The 24,990-nt window shown below is 38.4% G+C and overlaps 1 protein-coding gene across 1 annotated transcript in view; it reads left to right on the forward strand.

Annotated features, from left to right (window-relative positions):
• Window positions 1–24,990, forward strand: part of adamts6 (ADAM metallopeptidase with thrombospondin type 1 motif, 6) — a gene marked incomplete at its 5' end in the record, with an annotated part of 82,679 nt that overhangs the window by 20,562 nt on the left and 37,127 nt on the right. Inside the window, 5 exons of the mRNA XM_084103638.1 lie at window positions 2,446–2,551; window positions 4,296–4,442; window positions 10,014–10,155; window positions 17,384–17,491; window positions 23,204–23,349. Of these exons, the coding sequence (XP_083959764.1) occupies window positions 2,446–2,551; window positions 4,296–4,442; window positions 10,014–10,155; window positions 17,384–17,491; window positions 23,204–23,349 (649 nt within the window). The remainder of the gene's footprint in view (window positions 1–2,445; window positions 2,552–4,295; window positions 4,443–10,013; window positions 10,156–17,383; window positions 17,492–23,203; window positions 23,350–24,990) is intronic.

Consider the following 24,990-nt stretch of genomic DNA (forward strand, 5'->3'; position numbering starts at 1 on the left):
CATACTTTTTTGAATATCATGATTAAAATGTGTACACTTACATGTATTACAAGGTGTAAAGAATATGTTATTACTGTTTCCTCATTAAACTGAAGAAAATGGTAGAAACGTTTTTTTTATTTAAAACCATATGAAACCAACAGGATTACAAAGAATGCATGTCGAAGAACTTGGCATACATGTTTTAAACTTTTCCATATACAATGAAAACATTGTGTCAAGCCATAACACAAAAAGGACAAAAAAGCAGCACAAAAGTATCATAAGATGAGTCTATACAACTTGTGGTAAATATCCATAGTCATATATGAGGGACAGACCGGAATTTAAGTTATTCACAGATAATTTTCCAACATAGCTCTCAAATTTGAAATGAACCTATGCATTTTCAAACTTCAAGACATGTCAAGACGTGTTAAGACCCCAAACACCATTGGTTCTCTCATGTCTCGCAATGGATGTGACACAAAAATGAAAATTGACATTTACTTCTTGTTCTTTTAGTTCTTGCGCAGAACCTATTTAATATTATTAGCCCCCAAAAGTAGGCACTTTTACCTTTAAAGGATCAAGGTCTCCTTGTTGATTTCAGTTTGCAAAGATAAACTACTCGCCACATGTTTGATCCAGTCAGAGGCCAGAGCAGGCTACTTGGATCTTGGATGGTCCTCCATACATCTACCTTTAGGGTTTTTTTGTTTTTTTTTTCTCACCAATCACCAACAGATGTAATCTGGTGAGAATTGTTCTTCTCTCCCAGGCTGGGCAGAGGGGGAAAAAAGAACTAAGAGACACCTGGATTTTGCAAAAGCCCATTTCCCCACTTCATAGCTTCAAGGGAACCCCCTCCCCTTAACAGAAGCAGCTGGCTTTGAGACTTGAAGACTCAATCTTTGCTCCATCTTCTATGTCAGGAAGATCTGATGTGTTTTGTAAGACATGATGTTCAATTAAGATTTCTTTAGGACAATTAAAAGAATAATTAGTTAATTCTTATTGCTTAAAAAATATGGAATATAGTGCACAAGTCGTATGGCCTACTGTTATGATAATTTTCTGGTTGGATTCTTTTTGATGCTTGAAAGCCCCAATAATTGCACTTGCGTGGAAAAGAGCGACCAATATTTCTCAGAATTTCTACATTTTTCAATTTTGAGTGAACTAAAAGTATTTTTATTTTAAGTATTTGTAGTATTTTCATCACAATTAAGCTGCCAGATTTTTGTGGTGAAGTCAATCCCAGAACAAACACAGTGGAAAAAAATTATAGGAGAAAAAATAACTCATAAATATACTTTCAGCAAATTCATTCTTTAATATTAAATATCTAAAATTTATACAGATTAAAAATTGCTTAATCTAATTAAAATTAACTATGTTACCCAAAATTAGTTTTTGTGCATGTGTGCGTGTGCGTGTGTGTGTGTGTGTGTGTGTGTGTGTGTGTGTGTGTGCACGTGCGTGCGTGCATGTGCGTGTGTGTGTGTTTCTATGTTTACTAGAGTAATATGTTGTTTAGGTTATCAACATCTTAACCAAAACGTCTATTTAAATGAATTGTGAGTCGAGTCTCCAGTGTACTTCACATAATGTTGTTTGAATGACTTTACAGGTTGCTGTCTATGGAGAGCATTTTAAATCAGTCAATTATGATGTTACATTTCAGTTATCGTGTATGTAGTCAGTGGACAGAAAGACTTGAAAGTTTTATGAGATTAAGTGCCCTATGCCAGTGCTGCCACACAGAGGTGGCTTGCTACAAAAGTTACAACATAAAAACAGAGTAGATTTAATGTTTCCTTCATTCCATACACATTAAATAACAGGCCTGTTTATTTATGGCAAGGAAAATGACAGTGCAGCATAACATAACATAAGTACAAACCTCTTAGAAAGCCAAGTCCCTGTAGGCTGGGGACCAAAACACTGTCAGTAGTAAATTTCAGCTTATGTCAGTTTTGTGCTAATATCCAAAAATTGTCAACTAAATCTCATTTGGAACAAAACAAACTTAACAGGATTAAGAAAACAATGATTTCTTTGTCTCTTGAAACCTTGAATAATAAAAACATCTATATTTTTTGGGGGGCGCAAAGTGAAATGTTTTCTTGAATTCTGAGCTCTGGCTTGCATTACTAGGTGGTCCCTTGTTACCAGATGTAGAATTTATAAATCTAACCCCCTTGTCTAGACATTTTCCAGCTACAACATCAGTTGTTTTTTTATTTAATCGTCTAGCCGTCAGTGTTGACCCACCCCCTAGTGATTTAAAAAAACTTTCGCATAAACTTTTCGCCAGCTTCAGGTTCAGTGGTTTCGTGGTTAATGTGAAGAATCTCATTTTATGGTGGTGACTCAGTGTAGCACTTCTACACCTTGACCTGACCTCATCTCTGTGTGTTTGTGTTTGTGTGTGTGTGTGTGTGTGTGTGTGTGTGTGGCCAGGTTTGGCGTCCGTAGCCGGAATGTGTGAGCCAGAGAGGAGCTGTAGTATTAATGAAGATATAGGCCTTGGCTCTGCCTTCACTATTGCACATGAGATCGGACACAAGTAAGTATATTTTCTCTTTCTATTTGTCTCTGTGTTCTGGCTGACCATTTGTGACAGTAATATCAGCCAGACATACATTGTAATATGTTAATTGTTGTTAATTAGTGGTGTTTGCTAAGGCAAACATCCGTTTCTATTGTAAGTAATTGAACCTTAAATCGTCTTGTTTACAGTGAGTTTATACATTTGTGGACTTTTTTTGTTGTTGTTGCCGTTTTCATCCATAGAATCAAAAACCTAGGAGAGGAAATAATTGGGAGATAGAATGTTGCAAGCCAGATTGAAACTCATTTTTCCTGCATAAGCACCACGACTCAGTGTTTTAATTCAAATAATGACATTTTCTAAAAGAAAACCTAAAAAGTATTTTGATGTAATCTTCTGTTTTTATTCTTGGTAAAGAAAAGTATTCATTTAACAAAACTTTTATTTGCCAAATGAAGGTCATGTGGTGCAAACATGCAGATACATGGAGACCCTCATGACTGTGTCAAAGCCAACAAATCTCTTAAAATGTCAGATAATTTTACTTTCTATGACAAGGCACAGTTTATTCAGGCTGTAAAGGGTCATGTGGTGTGAAAAACTTTTCTTGATATTTATAAATGAATAAATGTAATGATATTTGTAAAAAAATATATACTTTTTATACTATGGATTGCAGGTTACAAGTGAATAAGCTGAGATAAAACTGTAATTGTTTAGTGAATTCAGCCCTGAATGTTTAAAGAGATGATCAGAACTCTATTAGAGTCCTTGTGGTTGAAAAATTACTCAATATTTTAAAAATGACGCTTTCAGTTCTCATAGGATATTTGTGTTTGGATTGGTTTTATTGTGGTCATTATTATGTATATTCCTCAAGCCAAAATGCAAAGCGTGTACTGCCTGCACACACATATTTATGCAAATGACAGTCTGAACAAATGAACCCTATCCTGAAAGCTTAGAAAAATAACCATGATCTATTGGTCTACGTAGCTTTTCGGCTAAGTTCAGCGAGATTGCAATTTCCTCTATTATGTCTTGCGTCTGCTTCTGTTGTGGATCAGTTGTAAAAATAGCCGCTACTTCTTGTGGGGAAGGTTTCTCCTGCGCTGATTTATATTGAGAGTAGAGTGAAATGTCATAAATGTGCGCCTTAAAAAAACACAGAGGAATTGTGTTAGAGGGGTTGTTATATGCATTAGAGACTGATTTTGGATTTTGGATAGACCCCGGCCGGCAACGAAAGCTTCGAGGTCTTGCTGTAAGGTGATCTAACTTTTTCATACAATATCCAGACAGATATGTAAGGGAACAAAATTTGCACGGCTCAAATGATGTATTTGTGGAGTTGCCGGCAAGGAATGTGGCTGAATGCTTCAGCAGTCTTGTACACCGATGGCCCGTGAGCAGATGAAAGCAGCTTGGAGGAAGGGAAATAGCAGGCCAGGTTCATTAAGAGATGACTGTCCAATTGAGGTCTGCTCAAACGTGTAATTATTGATTGACAGCCTGGGATCAGGGTGGTGATTACAACTTTCGCCCTCCTCCAGAGCTCCAGACAGCCCCTGGCCTTTGACCCATCTGTCCTCTTCTCACAGCTGTTACCGAGTCAGAAAAAGCCTCTCTTTACAGCTTAGCTGAAGGAGATGTCCTCTGCTCCTGATCTTTCAGAGCTGCCCAAGCTTGTTGCTTGTTTGCAGGGTGGGCCTTGTGATTGACATGATCCATCAAAGCTCATGATCCACTTGTCTCGCAGTTTCGGCATGAACCACGATGGGATCGGGAACTCCTGCGGGACCAAAGGTCACGAGACAGCCAAGCTGATGGCGGCCCATATCACAGCCAACACCAACCCCTTCTCCTGGTCAACCTGCAGCAAGGACTATATCACCAGCTTTTTGGAGTAAGTGAAAAGAGGATTTGAAGAATGCTTCTTTTGTCGGTAATGCTCAAGATTTTAAAATCTAAATTTTAGCGGTCTTCAAGGGTCCAATTTGAAATGGAAATTCAAAATCCTGGAAATCCTGAGAACTTGAGCGGGTTCAAAAACTTTTACAATAGGGAAGAAAAGACTATTGCAACTTCCGTTTCATTCCAACTTTAAATAAATGTGCTTTTACCGAATTGACCTGAGAAGACCCAAATTCCTTTAAAATATTCCAACTTTCCATTATTTTTTTCGTGCATTCAACAATGTTTTATTATTTCAAATAAATAAATATTACAAAATTCTATGACAATGTTATTATCCCCCTTCTTTGTTCCCTCTCAGTTTGTGCTTCTGTATGTAAATTACCAAACCCTCCTGGATAGTGGTGTATGCAGCAGCATTTCATTCAAACTGCAAATCTGCAATACCTGATGCATTTAAGAGAATGCGTGCTGGGATTTGCTTAATATTAACATCAAAGGGGACCTATTATGCCCCTTTTAACAAGATGCAATATAAGTCTCAGGTGTCCCCAGAATCTGTCTGTGAAGTTTCAGCTCAAAATACCCCACATATTAATTATTACGTCTCCTGTAAATGGCAATTTTTGAGTGGAAGGAAAAACATTCTGGTTTTCGTGCATGTATCTTTAAATGCAAATGAACTGCTGCTCCCCGCCCCACTTTCCAGAAGAGGACGAAGCCTTTACAGCTTGTGCCTCGGCTCGGACACTCTGCCAAAAACAAACCATCTGTTTAGTTTCGATTATCATCTCTATCGCTGTAATGGCCACGTGACATTGTAGTTCTTCATCTTAATGAAAGTTTATCAGTCTAAACTTCTGATATATGGTTTTCTGAGCGCACACATGCGAAGCTCATGCACAGAAACCTGGATGTCAGACGGTGCGTCCCATGAGTGTTAAACTAATTTGTCTTTCGCGTCTTATTGCACTTAAACTGTCAAATACACACAAGGTTATGTCAAAAACACACAAAGTTCACATGAACACAGTTGGTGATGTAACAGATAAACATGGCGGACTGTGTACAGATCAGTCAGGGGAGGAGCTAAGGTAATAGGGCAGATTCCGTCAGTCAATAATCGTTTTACCTTGATTATCTTTTCATAATCGTTGGGAGCCAAAATCAAAATCGAAAATCAATTATGACTAATCGCACATCCCTAGTTTAGAGTATGCAGATAGATTCTTTTGATGCTTTTACTCTTTATTTTCCCACTAATGCATTATGCCACTTTACAATTGGGAAAATTGTGAGTTTATTTTTTATAACCACATAAATGTGCTCGATTTGAAAGAGAGTCCGTTCAAGGCTAGACGAGAGCGTGGTTGATCTGTAGTAGGCAGTTATAGGCAGGACTCTGAATTGTTAGCCTAACGTAAGACGAAAGGAAAGAATAGTGGTTGCCATGGCTGTCAAAAAGTTTTCCTGGTGAATGACCTCATGGAAGAAGATTAACATCACAGCCATCAGAAGCTTTATCATCGTGTGCCAACTTCCCACACAAACACAAAGAAACGCTGCTCTGTTGGTTTGGGATGAACTCCCTGTTGTATAATCACACCGTGTCATCTGTGACCATTTCGGATTGAGGTTGAATACTTACCTTCCTTTTTTGGATTTGCTTAGCACCGAGCAATTCTATCAATAATGGGCCTTCTCTAAGATCTCAGGTTGATGTAATCTTTGGCAGTAAAACAGCTTTGCTATGATAATGCTAGTCTATTTCCGCAACATCCCCATCTAACAGATTGGGTCTTTTCTCGCCAGAAACCGGTGTGCTTGGCTGTAGATTCCGACTTGTTTCAGTGTACTTGTTTGTACATGTACAGTAGGAACTTTCAATAAAGAAAGAGGCTTTTGAAAAATGCCTACTCTTTGCAGTAGTCATTATTACTGTTAGACAGATCTATCAAACATGCTCATTTTGAGATCGGCATTGGCCAATAAACATGCTTTTTGGCCGATTGAAAATTAATCATGTCAGTTCCAAAGTATACAATAAACATAAATTTTCATTTCTCAAATATTTAAAATAATTGTAATGAAAAATGTTGATTAAAAATTGTGTCAAATAAGCATTTAATTGGATTTCTGTACTTTCTTAACCATCAGCCACCATGTTCTTGGACAAGTTAATATCGCTTATCTTAAATTAGAGGCCCCGTTTACACCTGGTATTAATGCGTTTTGGTTGATCGGATCACAAGTAGACGAGGGAGACACATTCCCATTTACACCTGGTATTTTAATCTGTCTCTCTTGTCCACTTTCAACCAATTCTGTCCTGGTTTCTTCTAGAGGAAGATCTATGGGCAGGTAAATGTATGGGCTTTTTCAGATCTTTCGATCTAATGGATGAAATAAGCTCGCACAATTTACTTATGAACGCACCTGGAGATGACAGGAAAACATACAGAGAGAAGCAGAGTGAGTGTGTGTTAGAAATCAGAAATTGTGAGAGAACATTGTGCTTGGTGTGTTTTTCATCTTCAAACCAAACTTGGGTCTCCAGCCGACAAATTTTAAATCCTGTCTGGCTAGCGCACTTCCCGTAATGTTTACTCATTAGGTCAGTAGGCGGAGAGTAGGCGTCTTTTGTGGCTGTTCGAACACATTCGACCACATGAGCTTCTACACTATGAAAGCAATCCAGTCAAATACGTTTTCAACTACCTCTGGAAGTGGCCGAAAGTGGACAAGCTCAAAACGTTTTAGACCCGTTTACACCTGTATTTAGTGTCATCCACTTGCGATCCGATCGACCAAAACGCATCTTAATACCAGGTGTAAACAGGGCCTTAGACACAACATGGCCAGTTATTTTGTCTATTTTTGCTTTGCCAAAGAAAATTATTCCAAATTAAGATAAAACAGGATCAACCATTGCGTGTCATCGAACAAGAAAAACGGACACAAACAGTCAAACTGAGCGATACAAACGGTAAAGTTTTTATACTAGATATCAGTGCTCTTGGAATGCTGCTTGTCCAATTAGATTAGAGGACCAGAACTAACTGTTATCTATCTTATCACTAGCTTAACATTTTTCGATATCGATCATACACTAGGTAAAACGATTGCCTTTTTTTTTGTGATTTCCTATTCAACTATTTGTTTTTGTGCTGAAATATTGTAAATAGATAGTCATTAAGTTTTCTTGCTGGCATATCTGCTCGCTGTAATGAGTTTACCCAAGGAAGTTTTGTTGACATGTCAAATAAACATGTCCATTTTTAAAGTGACCATTTTTGTCTTTCTCTAAAAAAAAATAAACAGTCTTTGTTTGTGTATTCCAATACAAGAGGACATATTCAGACTTGTCTTTCTCCCCAGCGAGGGGATTATTCTTCCAAAACACATGGGAAAAAATAGAAAACTAAGGGAATGAAACCAAATACAACATTGGTTACCCCCAGGCTAGAGCTCATGTGTTTCTTTCCTTTCCAATGTATTTGGTTTAGTTTTTAATTAGATTAGACTTCCAGTATTGTGGTGGGAAGCCAGATATCCCTGTTTCACCTAATGCTTCCTCTAAAAATGCACTTCAGAAACCAGATCCATGGATGTTTTTTTTAGACATCTAGATATATTTTTGACTGCCTTTTTGTCAATGTAATGTATGATTTTATTGACATTATTTAACTATTTTATTATATTAAGCTTACACTAAAGTAGGGGAAATCAGGGCTTCCATTAACCGATGTTATGCGACTAAAACATTTTTTTTTTCTCGCGCGGTAAGTCATTCCAAAAATCATGGCAATGGATGTTAGTAGGTTTACGTATATCTCAGCTACCGCACTAGCCATAAAGATGTAGGCGTGTTATCCAAGCATTAATGCCAAGGAAAGCCCCTTATACTTAGGAGCGGCACATATGAGGTGTTTCTCCCTCCTATCTGCTTCAAGGTCTTGATAAATTGTGGCATTTCTTTGTTGTTTAGAATCCAGTTTTACCATAATACTTTTGTCTGTTATGAGTTTAACGAAGAACTCTGTCTCATCTCCTGTCCAAACACACAGCACCATCTATGCCAGGTGACCTGTAAATGCACAAAAACCACCTCATGCGAGCGTAAAAACCTTTTTGCGATATATGGGAGTTTTTGCGAAATTGACGTGGTTTCATTGGCCGTATTTTCAATTTTTAATTTCAATTTGCGCAATTTGGTAATGGAAACGTGGCTAATGAAACCTGTCATTACACAACCATTAATTAAAAAATAGTTCACGAAAAAGTAAAAGTGTAAGGTATAAGGTAACAAAAATATCAAACTATTTTACCATCAAATTTAAAAAAATGACCAATACAGCATGTAAAACATGTAAATATATTTATGGTATAAATGATTAAAAAATATTTATGTTGTTGCAATTTTAGTTTAGAGAAAGCTAAATTCATAAATTATTCTGATTTAAGAACTAGGCGATTTTAATGAGCTTAAGCCCCAGTGCACACTTGCTCCGGCCCTCTATACATGAAAACAAATAGTTATAATTTAAGTTTTAAAGCCACTCCTTTCCATTTTTCCATTTTCAGACCAATAAAAGTGCGAGTTAGACACGTATTCCATGTAGAAAGTGTCTGAAAATGTAATGGCATACCGTCAGAGGGCGAGTGTGTCTTGGCTGATGCAATGTAAACTCGCTCTCCTTAGAGGCAATGTTGCTTTTAGCAGCGCACGGTGGGGTGGTTGGTTAACATGCTTTAGGTTGCGCGTTCAGTTGCAGCAATCATGCGAATGCCAGACAGGACCTAGAATAGAGCCGCCTGCTCTCCAGCATATGAAATGTTAGCGTTTATGTTGTTAGCGAGCCCACTGTTCCCTCAGAGAGAAGGAGAGCGTATTCCGCGGCATGCTGTTGGCAAAGCGAGCGGGATAATAATTGGCTGTTTTATTCCGGCGGACAGCAGCAGCGTGGGGCGGACACGTCTCTCAGCCGCTTGCACACGCCAGGGAGGGGGGAAAAGCGTCCGTAACAGGGACGCCGAGAATAAAACAAGATCCACTTCTGAACCCAGAATAAACACAGTCCAGCAAAACATGCACTGTCTGGCCTCTTCTTGGGCTTTATTTTTTTACTTTGTTCGCTGCAGACGGAGCAGTGGCCCTCTTTTTTTGAGGGTTTCTTGGGAGCGTTCATATTTCTAGCTGACTAAACAGACTAAACACAACTCTTGACTTGGACGCGTGACCTCTGGTACCTTCTGCGTTTTTTTTGCTCCTTCAGTCTCTTTCGTCATTTTATTGGCTCTTCAAAGGATTCCATAGGTGCACCGCAGTACCATATAAGTCCAAATCTCAGCCTTTTATGGCCACTGTTTGTCATTCATGTCCTCCCCTCATTTTGCTTTCTGCAGTTTCCAGGTTTCTCACTTGCTAATTCCCATTAACAATACACCTTCCCATTTCGTTTCATCTGAGTTTTTGGCATGAGACACTTTTTTTCCTCTTGTTGGTCACAAATGAAACCTCTGTAGAGGAGCCAATCCCATTGAAGGTTTGTTTTTTTGACAGCTCAGGTCGGGGAACGTGTCTGGACAATGAGCCTCTGAAACGAGACTTCCTGTACCCCACTGTGGCTCCAGGGCAGGTGTACGATGCAGATGAGCAGTGTCGTTTCCAGTACGGTGCCTCCTCCCGTCAGTGCAAATATGGGGTAAGAAGGCTGCAACACACTATCATTGAGACAATGTTGCTGTGTCGGACTGGTCTTTATACAGATGGAGCAACAAATACATTTTTTACAGACTTTTTTTCTAAACATCCGCACACATATCAACAACCAAAATTGAACTATCATCGCAGCAAGCACAATTGTTCTGTAGTTGCTTAACCCTCAAAACTATAAATGTTTCACCAATCATTATTACATATTCAGGTCTTTAACGACCCGGATCTATATGGATCTGTATAAAACTCTCCTAATATTAGAGTATCAATTACAGAACAGTGAAATAAAGTATAATTTTTTACCTTCTGAGCTTGGAAGGGTTCAGTTTGAGCAGATCCTTACCATCATCACTGTCCTCCTCAGAGCTCATTTCCCAGTACATTCAGCATCTGGCTAATATTCGCAATCTCAAACATATTCTCAAAACTATAATTTCCAACATCTTAAACATCAAAATTAATATATCACTGACAGCTTCTTCACCAGATCCACCATAAAGTGTCAGTGACACTAATATTGTTGAGCCATTTAAAGTTTTGCTGATGATCCTTCCTATTCTTTTGTTTTCTTCTAACTGTGAGTGAAACGTCACTTCATCATTGTGTATCAGACATTGCCAGCTTGTGGAGTAAAGATGAATTCCACTTATTCAGTCATCACAGATTCAATTATTGTTGTGCAGAAAAAATATACTTACACTGCTACACACCTCGGGTCGTTAGCGACCCTATACAGTTTTGTACAAAAAATGAATGGGAAAACGGGCATTCTTTTATAATTGTATTATTTTTTTCCTGTTATATTGTTTTTCCTGTTACATTGAGGAATACTAAGAAGGTTAATGTCTAACTTTAAAAAATGAATGAGGAGGAGGGTAGTGAATGACGTCCCGGGTTAAAATTCAGGAGAAAGTTGATGACATTTTTGAATTATGTACACAATGCGGTAGATGTTGGATTTTTTAAACACTGCAGAAATGTTGTTCTGACATTTTTAGAATTACTTAAAGCTGCATTCCGTAACTTTTTTGAGTTAAAAATTATCCAAAATAAATTACATAAAGTACATAACCAGCCAGTGTTCAAAACTATATGCTTGCCTTAGCTCGATTCAAAACGGTAAGCTTGTTATAATGTTTTTAATTCCAGTGGTACTGGTGGATTTCCGCGGGAAATTCGAGCATGTCTTTGCGTCATTACGTCACATCTGTACCCATAAAGAAGGTGTCCCGGCTAGTAGGCTATATTGCGTGTGAGGATGTTGGAGGTGGAGATTTATAGCCTTTTCTCACAGCACTTGATATAAACTTATCAATTTGATGGCAGATCCAGAAAGGTTCAAACGACAATCACCAGTGACAACTGGAGATTCACCCGTTGTAAAATGCAAAAGACTTCAGACTTCGGAGTGGCTACAGAAAAAAAGAGACTGCAACCGGGCCCATGCAAAAACAAGGATAAATATCGGAAGGGCATTAAATGTAGTCACGCAATGCTGATGTTGTTAACATTAACAATTTGAGAACAAAGTATAATTTGAATGGTTTGACGTGATAATGATAAGCGATCGTTATATTTAATCAGCGTGATTTACTTTTTTTTTTTCTTAGTTTGTCAGAACAAAAGTGGATGTTACTTCCAAAAAGTAGAATCTGTGATTCCGAATGACAGTATCCACACCGGCGCGTTGACTGACAGCCGCACATTCTCCTCAAAACACAACCCACGTAAAGTTGATAATTGCGTGAATAACTGCAATTGCAGATTTCTAACAGAGATGGTGACAAAGAGGAAAAACTACGGACTGCAGCTTTAAGTTAAATATTTGGTTGTTGTGGTAAATATCCCAAATCGATGCCAACAATGGGTGAAGCCTGTTTGTAAGCAGTTTATGGACTTGATGAATTTTGGTATTTTTACCGTCTTTGAAATGCTTCATTCAAATGTACAGATTGCTTTATTTTAAAAGCTGGTTTTGTTTTCATCATTAAAACACATTATATTGACATTTTGAGTCTATTTAAAGAAACTTACCAAGTAGGTGTTTTCAAAACATTCCAAAAGCATTTTGTTTGGATTACTTTTTTAGGTGCTGTTTCAAGAACATTTAAAATATGTTACTGAGACATCACCTAACTGCAACCAATGCAATGAAGCGAAAAGCACTAAATATTCAATGTAAATACGAATTTTTGTCCTAACCAAGTGTGCTTTGCTAGAAAATGCCAGGACACAGAGCAATATAATGTGAACACATCAGATATTTGCTACATTCTTGATGCTTTACCTGTGAGGTCAGAACCTGCTGCATATGTATTAAATCCAAGAGCTGATTCTAATAACACTGGACGATTCAGAAGGCGGTTTGGACATAGAGAGCAAGACAGCTACTTAAAGAGCTCTGAGGAGACATGAAGCCGGAGGTCAAGCAGTTATTTTTACCACTGACCCAGAGGAGACTAGCCAAAGGACATGATTTGTTCAGCAGGCAACATTACAAGAAGAGCTCTCTGATGTACAGAGCAGTGAGGGGGAAAACGTGCTGTGAGTGAGTGCTGTGGTGTCTCATTTGGACTTGTAAAGAATATATCGAGTTTAAGTTTTTGTAACACTTGCCCTGATTGTGGAGAACTTTTGGAAGCTTTAAGAAACACAGGTGATAGCAATCAGCTGAGATTATTTTCACTTCCTTTGAGGGCTAGAAGGGAGGCTGCCAAGTTGATACTCTCTTGTAGTATGTCACATGATGCCATTCATGTTGTCGAAATTAAAGATTGTTGTTTTATCAGCACCTGAAATGAGCTTTGCCGAGGACCGTTTGAAGTCGGGCCACATATCTTTCAGAGAAAGTCCATACTTGAGGTTTGTTTCTTTTCCTGCCGAATCCCCAGACTTTTGGAAATGATAATGATTTTACCCAAAGAATAACAAACTTAAGCAAATAAACTGACACAGGGGGGAAAAAAGAGCTTGAAGCAAGCCAGGAAAATTAATGATCAATAAGAGATGGCGCTCTGCTTAGTACAAATATGCGGCTTTGCTTTCTACACCAGAAAAGAATTAAATTACCCGAGATTACAGAGTTCTTTTGTTTCATTGAGAGATATATCCGACAGTGGATGAACGCATGCCAAAAAGAGAACCCTGTAATTTCTCTCTTAAGCTCATAACTGTGGTATAGATCAGCATGGAAGACGGTCATGTAAAGAAAAAAAGTCTTGCATTCCCTTGGCTCAAGTTTAATACAGCGTGTAGTGTTAGTGGATTCTGACAATCTTTTTTTTTCTGCCAACCATCTGTTTTATACATGCCTTTGGAGAATTATAACCACACCAGCGAACCAGAGGTTTGAATTTGGTTTGGAAAAACTGTTACGGAGAGATAAACACACACCCAGGGAGGTGGACGAAAAATTTGAAACCTAAAAATATATTAATATCAAAGACCTAATAAGGTGCACAACCACCTTTTGCCTTCAATCCTTCTTGGAATGCTGTCATACACACATCCTGAATGGTGTGAAAAAAAATAAAAAAAATAGCCTATTGTGTCTTTAGGACAAAGGCAGTGGAAATCTATTTCTTAATCAGATCAGTGGTGTTTGGATCTAGTGACTAGGGAGGATGTGGGAGGCATTAGACTTTATCCTTCTGTTTATTTAACCATCAATTAATTAGCATTGCATATGGGGAGATTATCACCATGGAATATGGGAACATCATAAAAAAATATTTAGTGGCAGTGGAGAGCACCTAGTATGGTAAAGTGGGTTCGGCAATTTTCAACGTTACTGGGTCATATTGACGCTGGAGGCTGGATATGGACAAGTAAACTTGTGACAACTTTTATGCTGATGTCACCAATGTTTTGCATATGATGTCATAACATTTCCTCACTTCAAGACATTAAATGATTGTATAGTTTTTGTGGTATGTTCACCTTCAGCTGGTTATTTGACTATTTGACCTCTTTGCATGGGTGGTTAATGAACTCAAACATCATACACCTATGTGATTAATCAGATATATGGACAACATATGCATAATATTACATTATATCTTGCACCTGACTCAGCTGTCACATACATTGATTTTAGTCAATTTTACTCTTTTAGTAGTTTTACTAGAATGCCATCTATGTCAAATTCATACCAAAAGTGGCTCTGAAAATTCTAAAAAAGTTTGATAGTAATTACTTTGGTCTTAGTGAAGTAGGCCAATTTTTATGCTACCCTGCACTCTTAGTTTAAGCCCGTCAGTGCCTGAGTCTTGCTGGTCAAGCCTACCCCTCTGACCCTCTCAGCATGAGCATCTTGAATGAGCCAGCAGGAAACCTTATTAAAACCAGCTGCAGAGGTGGAGCTTTTGCAACCTGAGAGTGGCAGTTTGCTGCTTTATTTAATCTGGATGGGCTGGCCAGCTGAGTCTTATTTACTGACCTGGGGTCAGTGGCGGTGCTCCCTATCATAAGTCTTTTTCATGGGGGCACTTCTCTGTCCTGTAAATCCTGTGAAGTTCAAGCTTTAAAGGGACTTTGTGCACTTTATTGGGAAATACAATGCAGGGTTCTACAAAGCTACACTTGTATACAGAGAGCATTATATCTTCCTATGTTCAAACTTCAGGCCCCAGCATAGTTCCTTCAGAGCACATGGAAGTTAGCTCTTTGGTACATTTGTCAGCTACTTATAAGGGAGTTCTCGCAATTCATCCTCACTATGCCAATACTTTTTTAACCCATTTCCAGCTGTGATGTGCAAAGTTCGTTATGTAAATTTTAGGGAGTCCTACTGATTTTGAAACTTAACTTGATGAGCAACAAAACGTCTTCTAAAAAAGCTTAGATACTTACATTAGCAAAACTTTGGCTAAATTTTGCATGCAAAAGAAGGTCCATTGTCCATGAAGCACCGCTTACTGATCACTTCCAAACCAAGCAGCTTTACATTGGTAAATGCTGTGAATTTGAGTCATATACAGTGAATTATGGGTAGGGCTGTCAACGTTAATGCATTAACGCATTCAATTAACTCAAAATTCTTAACGGGTTAAAAAAATGTATGCAAATAATGCATTTAACGTCAAAACATCCACCGCTGTATGGTTTTGATGGATGAGGATTGCAATCAAGGTAAAAATGATTGCGGTGACATACAGGAGTCGTACAGTAAGCATCCATGAGTCCATTATATGAATGCGCGCTCTCGATGCACTGATGGCACATTGTATTTACGCACAGACACATTTCACTACATGGTTGTTTCCATGCACATTCAGGTTAATGTTTTGATTTGTCATGTGTATGTTGCTGTGTTTAGTAATTCTGAATGCAATACATACTGTAGTAGGTATTGCAGTCAGGTTATTGGATTAGTGTTTTTGTTTTTTTTGCCATCTCCATGTGGTCCTGTTATTGACAGCTCTATTTATGGGTAAAAGCAAGTCTGTCAAGTGGTAATATTCCCTTGGCCATTATCCAAGCTTCTCTGCTCCGGGACAAGGAAAGTCCTGGCCTTTACAACCTTCCTCCCTTCCTTGCGGGCCAGGCATTAGCCACATGAGGTCTAAGAGCAGAGCACTAAGGTTAAGCTAGGTAAATTTCTTTTTATTTGACACAGCCCATAGGGAATACTTGCCTAGGGAGAACGTTTTAAGCTGCGACCTTGGCTTGGCCCACCACTACCTCCAGAGGGAGCATATACGTGAACTGCTAGAAATATTGTTTCTCACTATCCTTGACCCTAAATACTCAACCCCTTGGGAACCGCAGGGGAGCTTCAGCTCTACTATCCCAAAGCAATTGGGGAAAGTGCTCTCACCCTGCCTGGATCGTCCAGGATCCAAAGACTCCCAGTACTCGATAAGGTGCCCAGTAAAAAGAAGGGATGCTATATGGCACATGTTGGGGTGGAACGGTTCACAAAATCCTCGGTACGCTTTGTATCACGGCTCTGTGGTCACGGTTTTCGGTTAGATTCGATATACATTGTTAATGTTTTTTTTTCTTTTTACCACTTTAGAAATACCATACATCAGCATAAAATATATAGCCTTATAATCTACCATTTACAGTATTTATCATGTAATAAAAAAACTGAAAGAATGAGGCAGCTTGATTTCAGGAATAGACACATTGTTGTGACACTGACAATCATAAATTAAATCTGTGAGATTCTGATACAGCAAGGCTTTTCATTTATTTGTAAAAAAGTTTACAACTGTTGGCCTTAAACTAATTGTAGCTGAGAACAAAAACACTTAAAGAATAGGCTTTCTTGTCACTGTCAGTGCCTACATTTATTACAGTGTTGTTTAAATGCTTTGGGTAGTAGAAGTTGTTCTTTCCTACCCGACTTTCTCTTTCTTTCGCTGTCAGTTGACACACTGGGGTGATGTCTCCGCAGATGAGCTAACATATTGGAAGTGTTTCCATTAGCATAAGCAACACGTGTTGCACAGTGCTTGCAAACTGTCGCGGTTTTATCCACCATGTTCTAACCGTCGTCATATGTAGCACTAAATCCTAAATGATCCCACACAGTAGACCGAAACGACACTGTCGATGCCTCTGTGAAGTTGACCTGCTGAACTGCAGCACTCGACACTCCTAACATTGGCCTCCATGCCAAATGCTAAAAAACAAGTTACGCTGCGTGTGGCCGGACCCAAACAATACACACGTGTCTCGAATCGTGACAAGTGAATTGAACAATTCAGATTTTTTTCATGAACCATTCCACCCATAGCACATGCTTCAGACGCCATCACCAATCACGCTGATGGCGTTCCCCATAGTGTCAATCCAAGATTCAGTGTTGAGTTCCACTATGAAAGGGAACTGTTTTTGCTTGCTGTGTAACGCATAATTTGTCAAATGTCAAATCAGATTTTGTCCAATCAAATTCTTTTTAGAATAAGTATGTCTCCTCCACGAAAACCACCTGCCACTGACTAGCAAGTAGCATGTTCATGTAGCAGTGACGTAACTACAGCCTATTGGCTATTAAAAGGGGGAGTATCCTTTCAGTATGCCCCACCCAAACATTTTGTTTCAATAGGTGTGTCAACGCAAGAAAGAAGCGATTTCATTGGGTCTCTAAAAAGCCTGCTGGGGAAGCCAGCCCACTGCTCAATGCTAAACTTGTTTCCATTTTTTTCTGGTCTCTCTTGGAAATTGATATATTCTGACCAACTTGCTTTTGCCTTCTTTCCTAGGAAGTGTGTAGAGAGCTCTGGTGCCTTAGCAAAAGTAATCGCTGTGTCACCAACAGTATCCCCGCTGCAGAAGGAACCCTGTGCCAGACCAGCACCATTGAAAAGGGGGTAAGTCAGTGTGCCATAAGGGGGAAAACTTTATGCAATAGGAAAGGTTATGAAATGGCAGGTAATGGGAAACGGACTCCTCATAGCTCCAGGTATGGCGTCTGGCCATGCTCTCATTGTACCAGATATGGGAATAAGAAAGCCTATTCCCAGTGTTCACTCATGCAAGCAGCGTTTGGGTCATCAGTTTTCTGCCGGGCCAGGTTAGAGAGACAGTTTTAACAAAGATTAGGGTGGCCATTGTCCTCGCTCGTAGGATGGCTCAAGAGGAAGAATGGAAGAGGACCACGAGCTGTCGATCTTTGTTACCATTCGCTCAATGGATCTATTTACTGCCAAGCTCTTGTGCGTTGTCTTGGACAAGCAGCGAGCCCCAGGTTGAGCCGCTGTTTTTTTTTAGCGGGTGGCGTACTTATGTCTGCCCCTGGCTGGGTCAGCATCAAAGGAATACGAATGTCAGCCATTTCTCACCCAGCATGTAATGGAGTGGAGGCCCTGCCAGCTCCAGAAAGACGAGAAATGGAAAGGCAGAGAAAAAGGAGTGACCACACATGCTACTGAATGTGCTTTCCACCATCAGCACTGATAATGAATTTGTCACATCGTAAAGAATGGCTGTCGAACACTGCAGGAAGCACAATGCCAAAAAGCCACCCATTGTAAGGCAGAATTCATTCTTGATCTGTGATGTGACAACATGAAATAAAAATTTACTCTACTTGCTTTCTTAACAAATGCCCTCATTTATCAGTGCATAATATTATTATTTTTATAAAAAAATAAATAAATCACAATCTTTTAGTAATAAATAATATATGTAATAGTGATATATAATATACTTTTAGTGAGATACTAGCCAATTAGTCTCACATAGCGAGACCTACAGACTGACGACAGAAGGTCTGGACTCTATCGCAGCTTTCATTGGCCAAGGACAGCCTAAGATAATAAACCGGCGTGCATTTAATCAATTATTAATTCAGGAACATTGTGCAAGTTTACTGCAACACTGGAGCCACGAACTTCACATACTTTTGAAAATCCTGCATTTAGTTGATCCTAGTTAGCGCTCATTCTCACAGGTGTAAGCACTATAGTGTTCTTCTTCCATGAGGGGGTTTGGCATCACGGCATTAGTTTCCAGGCGGACCATTAAAGAACGTCACACATGTCTCAAAGACATTCATCCAACTAGATGACGAAAGTCTAAAAGTGTTTACAGTTAAAAGTACTATAGGCATCAGATGTTCAGCCAACTGTCTGAAGTTGTCTCTGAGTTGAGTCTAATGGAAGTTGAGTCTGCGGCTGAGACTACAAGCCAATAAACCAACCAATAACCATACATTTTGATTTTATCTTCATCAGCCAACAATCATGTCCACTGGGCAGATTATTAAAAAATGTGTGACTCTTGTATCAGTTCCATAATCTGCTTACTGGTATGTCAAATTATAATAAACAATTTCTGTATTCAAAATTTACCCCTTACTGCACACCCCCCATTTTGGCAAGTGTGGCATAAATTACATACCCAAAATAAAAAGGTTGCTGCTCACAAGTCATTCTGAATAGACACAAAATCAACATATATTTAGAAAGTCAACACTTGAGAGTTTACAGTTCAAGACTCAGAATTACTCATACTGTTATTAATATGGAGATATGTAAGCTCAAACATTAAAAACAAAAATAAAAATATTAAGAATATAATTTTTAAATGTATAAAAATATGTTGAACAACAATCTGGGGCCGTCTGTGATCTTTGCACGTGAAGGGGTTAAATTTAAATGAATACAATTTGAAATATGAATCAAAATTAATCATTTTATTTTGTACATCTATTTTTGTAATCTGCTGAAAGTCTTGTCAAATTATAACAATTTATATATTCAAAGTAAATATTTTTTACTTCAAAATACTTTACTTTCAAAGCATGCATATGATACAGTACCTTAAAATGATGCTGACGGAGGCAGCTCACTAGGCTTCAGAACAGAGCGTCTGTTAGATAAGACATTCTTTAAGAGGTTATTTTGGACCTGCCTGCTAGTGTCTTAGCGCACTACCCTGATTTCAGACACTGGTAGCTGAGGACACAGCCTTTCCCTTGCCAAGTTCTTCCTGTCTGTGAACGAAAGAAATAAATAGAGTCTGAGAACAAGAACAACCATCCAGACAGAGGGAGAGAGTGAGAAAGAGACAGAACTTAACCTACTGACACAGTTGCACAGTGACGACAGTTTCCAGCGTCTCCAATCCTTGTCCTCGTGTCCCCTGGGTTGGATGGATTATGAGGTCGAGTGTTGAGAAGATTTCACGTGGTCCTGAAGCATTACAATGCCTTGAGTCTGTTTTTATTCTGGAGTAGATTCAGATTAGGGACAGTAGGTGAATTCGCTGTTTACACAATACAAGATTTGGCCAAGAGATTTCTCTCAAATGACAGCTGCAGTTAACTTACTGGGCATACTAATTACAATCATAACTGTAATAATGAGCAAGGGAATGCTCATGGATTAATAATGTCAGAGGAAATGGACCAATAATAGGTACTAATAAAAATACCAGTTTTTTTTTAAATGTTTTAAAAAATGTTTTAAAAATGAAAAGAAAATTTCACTCAAAAATGTTGTCATTATTTACTACTTGTATTTCAAGATGCATTTCACCAGATGAACAATGGCAAATGGTATTGGAATTAATAACATAAGAGTGTCCACAATAAATAAATGGAAGAAATTATTTTAAAATCTATCTTAAAACTATTTAATCTATTTTTTTATTTTTTTAGAAATCTACTCTTGGTATTCATGGTGGTCTCTGATCTGATTTTTTTAATTTTTATTCTATTTTCAAAAAATAATAATATTTTATTACATTTTAAAATGTCATGTTGTGTAACCATCAAGTAAAAATAACATTTTCCATATATCTTTAGATAAATATCATTACAATTTTGAAAAAATAAATCATGTCATTGACCCATATGTCTTATCAATCATGATATACCAGTTTGAATATGCAGAAATGCCATTTCAGTAGATTTTGTATTGAAATTTGTAGAATTTGTACATTCGGCCCGCTCATTCGCACAACAACAGTGCCTGGTGGCTCGAGAACGCAAAACTTGAAATAGGTTCCAATGTGCAAGCCTTGAAGAAAAAAAGACGGAAAAAAAATTATAATATATATATATATAATATATAATATTTTTATTTTTTATTTTTTATCTCTGCGCAAACCTGTGAAAACACTGACGGCGTGCACATGCGTATTACGTGTTTAGTCCATAGGTATGCGCGTTTGAATATATATGTGCACAGGCTTGTAGTCTTTCTTTACAAATTGACCTAAACAAATTACTTGTCTGGCCTTAAAAATGTGTAATACAGAATTATCGCTTCCAAGTAGCCATGTGAACCGGAACTATTTTGACAAAGTTTTATCTGTACAGAGGTAAAGGGAAGGGAAGGAGGCCTTCACAGGGGAGAGACTAGTTGACACTTCAGGACTGTGTTGTCGTCGTGTCCAGGAGCAGGTCCTTCATCAGATCTGGATACGGCCTGGATCTGGCGGACTGTGGTAAACCTCGGGATAAACAGAGAGACTAATATTAGCGTAGACGGCATCCTTCTTATTATGTAACGAGTACATCAGGACTCTTTGAGCTCGCTCAAGTACTGCGGAGCTAAACCATTTAGTGCTTTGCAAGTAATCAGCAATATTTAAAAATGTATAAAATGTTTAATAGGGAGCCAATGCAGTGTTGATAGAACCGGGCTAATATGGTCATACTTCCTGGTTCTGGTAAGAACTCGAGCTGCTGCGTTTTGGACCAGCTGTAGTTTGTTTATTATGCGTGCAGGGCAACCACCCATGAGAGCATTACAATAATCTAGCCTTGATGTCATGAACGCATTAACTAATTGTTCCGTATTTGTCATTGAGAGCATATGACGTAATTTAGATGTATTTTTAAGATAGAAGTTATATGAAGATAATGCGGTTTTACAGATACTAGAAACGTGACTTTCAAATGAAAGATTGGTATCAAAGGTTCCTAACCGACGACGGAGATTTGACAGAGCAGCCATCAAGTGTTAGACAGTATTCTAGGTTATTACGTGAGGAGGTTTTTTGTCCAATAATTAGAATCTTTGTTTTTTCAGAGTTAAGTAGTAGGAAATTACTAGTCATCCATTTTTTATATCACCTATGCATTCCGTTAATTTTGTGAATTGGTAAGTTTCGTCAGGACGTGAAGAAATATAGAGCTGAGTATCATCAGCATAACAGTGAAAACTAATGCCATGCTTCCTAATGATATCTCCTAATGGTAGCATGTACAGAGTGAACAGCAACGGTCCTAGTACTGAGCCTTGTGGTACTCCATACTGAACCGATAAGACATCTCTTCATTTACTGCTACAAACTGATAACGGTCAGATAAGTATGATTTAAACCATGCTAATGCAATTCCACTAATGCCAACATAATTTTCGAGTCTATTTAAAAGAATGTTGTGGTCAATAGTATCAAATGCAGCACTAAGATCGAGTAACACTAATAGAGAGATACAACCACGATCGGATGATTAGAGCAAATCATTTGTGACTTTAACGAGAGCTGTCTCAGTACTATGGTACGGTCTAAATCCTGACTGGAAATCCTCGCAGATACCATTTCTTTCTAAAAAGGAACATAGTTGTGAGGATACTGCCTTTTCTAGTATCTTTGACAGAAAAGGTAGATTCGAGATCAGCCTGCAATTGACTAATTCTGTAGGATCAAGTTGCGTTTTTTTAACAAGCGGTTTAATCATAGCCAGCGCAAAAGTTTTTGGTACGTATCCTAATGACAAAGATGAATTAATGATATTAAGAAGAGGATCTATGACCTCTGGAAGCATCTCTTTCAGTAGGTTAGGGTCAGTAGCTATAGGGTCTAACATGCATGTTGTTGATTTAGATGATTTAACGAGTTTAGAAAATTCTTCCTCTCCTATAGCAATGAATGAATCAAATTTTCTTCAGGGAGACTACAATGCACTGCCTGATGCGATACTGTAGTAGACAATTGCATAGTTATAATTTTCTCCCTGATATTATCAATCTTGTAAGTAAAGAAGTTCATAAAGTCATTACAGCTGTGCTGCTTGGAAACGTCTGGGGTTGAAGCTTTATTTTTCGTTAATTCATCCACTGTTTCAAATAAATACCTAGAGTTTATTTTCTTCTAATAGGGTTGAAAAATAAGCAGATCTAGCAGTTTTTAAGGCCTCTCTGTACTCAGTCGTGCTCTCTTTCCATGAAATTCTTCCAGTTGCACTCCATTTTTCTGGCTGCTCTCTTAAGGGCCTGAGTGTGCTCGTTGTACCACGCCGTTGGACTATTTTCTTTAATCTTCTTTAAGCGCAAAGGAGCAACTGTGTCTAAAGTGCTGGAAAAGAGAGTCAAAAGTTTCTGTCGCAACAAGCTAGGATAGGAACCAGCTGAGAGTGAAAAATGAATAAAGATGTGTTTATTTTTGGTGTATGTGCACTTGTAAGTTTCAAATAAAAAAAAGAAAGAAAGATGGGGGTTGTGGGTGGTATGGGGTGTGGTCACTCACCGGCAGAAACATAAGTCGACGCCTGTGGTTTCAATAGTTTTGAGAGCTATGACAGAGGGGAAAATTTTAGAAGAACTAATTTTTCCATATCTGTTTGTTAGTGGTGTTTTCAGGGTGAATGTGTGGCGTTTGGGACATGGCCGCAGAGCGTGGATGGAAGCTGGGGACCTTGGACAACCTGGGGCGAGTGCAGTCGTACCTGCGGTGGTGGCGTCTCCTCGTCCATGCGACATTGTGACAGCCCAGCGTAAGTAGGCAAAGTAAGCCAGAACAAAGCTGAACAGGTCCCTATTTGGTCCATCTCACTACTGCTCACATTACTCTCATTACTGTCTCACCTTTCTGCACAAAGATGTGCGCAATTCAGTTCAATTCAAGCGAAATCCAGTCATTTTAATAGGAATCCACACAATTTAGAATTTTACTTAAGGGCGAAAGACTTCAATTTGCAAAGTTGGTTGTGTAAATTCGCTGTGTTGGCCAACAGAAAGCTGCTTGATTTGAAAGTGATGTCTGTGTGACTTGTGCTTCATATATCACTACACTATCTAATACCATTTCAGTCATATCCGACTCTTGGTGATTCTATGGCCATCTCTTGCCATACACGAGATACTGTCCATGCATTTTCTTGGCAATGATTTTTCCCAACCCTCCCCATTAAATGTCTTGGGACTCACACACACACACGCATTCACACCTATGGGCAATTTAGCATTTTCAATTCACCTATACTGCATGTTTTTGGATTGTGGGGGAAACCGCACTATTGACTATTGACAATAAACAATGGACCTTTTTTGCCTGAAAACTTTTGCTAATGTGACTGCACCTTTAGCGTTTACTGTTGCAGTTTCAGGTACACTACCAAGTTTGGAATAATTACTTACTCAATGTTAATTAATTGCTTAATGTAAATAGTTGCATTTATTTGATCAAAGTACTGTAAAATTAGTAATATTTTGAAATATTACAATTTAAAAGAACTGTTTTCTATTTTAATGTATTTAAAATGCAATTTATAAGAACCAGAATGATTTCTGAAGGATCATGTGACACTGAAGACTGGAGTAATGATGCTGAAAATTCAGCTTTGATCACAAAAATAAATTACATTTTAAAATGTATTCAAATAGAAAACAGTTATTTTAATTTGTAATGTTTCACAATATTACTCTATTTTTTACTCTATTACTCTATTCTAGTATTTTTGATCAAATAAATGCAGAGCATAAGCGACTTCTTTCAAAAACAATAAAACATTTTTAATTATAACTGGTAGTGTACTTAAACTGCAGAAAATGTGTAGCAATCCCAGGCACTCTATTAAAAAATGGTTTTAATATTTTACTAAAATATTAAATGTTGCAATGTTGAGAAAACCCTTACTCAATTTGTCAAGCAAATGTAATGATGATTGTTGGTCCAAAATTATTTTTTAGTTTCGAATTTTGCCAGGGGGTTTTCTTGCCAGTTTCTCCAAACTTTTCATAGGTAGCCACAGGAGCTCAAAATAGGTTTGTATGTAGATGGAGTTTAGGTTTCATTCCCGGCGGTTGCGGAAATGTCTATCCTCACACTCTCGCTGCAGACAGTGGCGGGAGTGTGGCCGGTGTAATATGTAACACCTGTGTAAGATGATCGGCCCTTAAAACCTGGCTACCCGAGAGAAAGGAAACCCAAGCACTTCAAGCCAAGCTGCCCTGGAAAGCATTCATTAAGAGTGGCCCTGAGAAAACAGCACAACCAGCTGCTCTTGGTGCCAGACGGCACGTAGGGAGGCAGAGGAAGATGGCCAGAATCACCTAAGGCTTGGCAAACCTCATTACGCTGCCCTCAAGGGTTAAAATAACCTGCTGAGAAATGGCCAAACAGCTTAGCTGTTCAC

This window comes from Abramis brama (genome assembly GCF_963993115.1).
Source record: "Abramis brama genome assembly, chromosome: 25".
Classification (NCBI taxonomy): Eukaryota; Metazoa; Chordata; class Actinopteri; order Cypriniformes; family Leuciscidae; genus Abramis; species Abramis brama.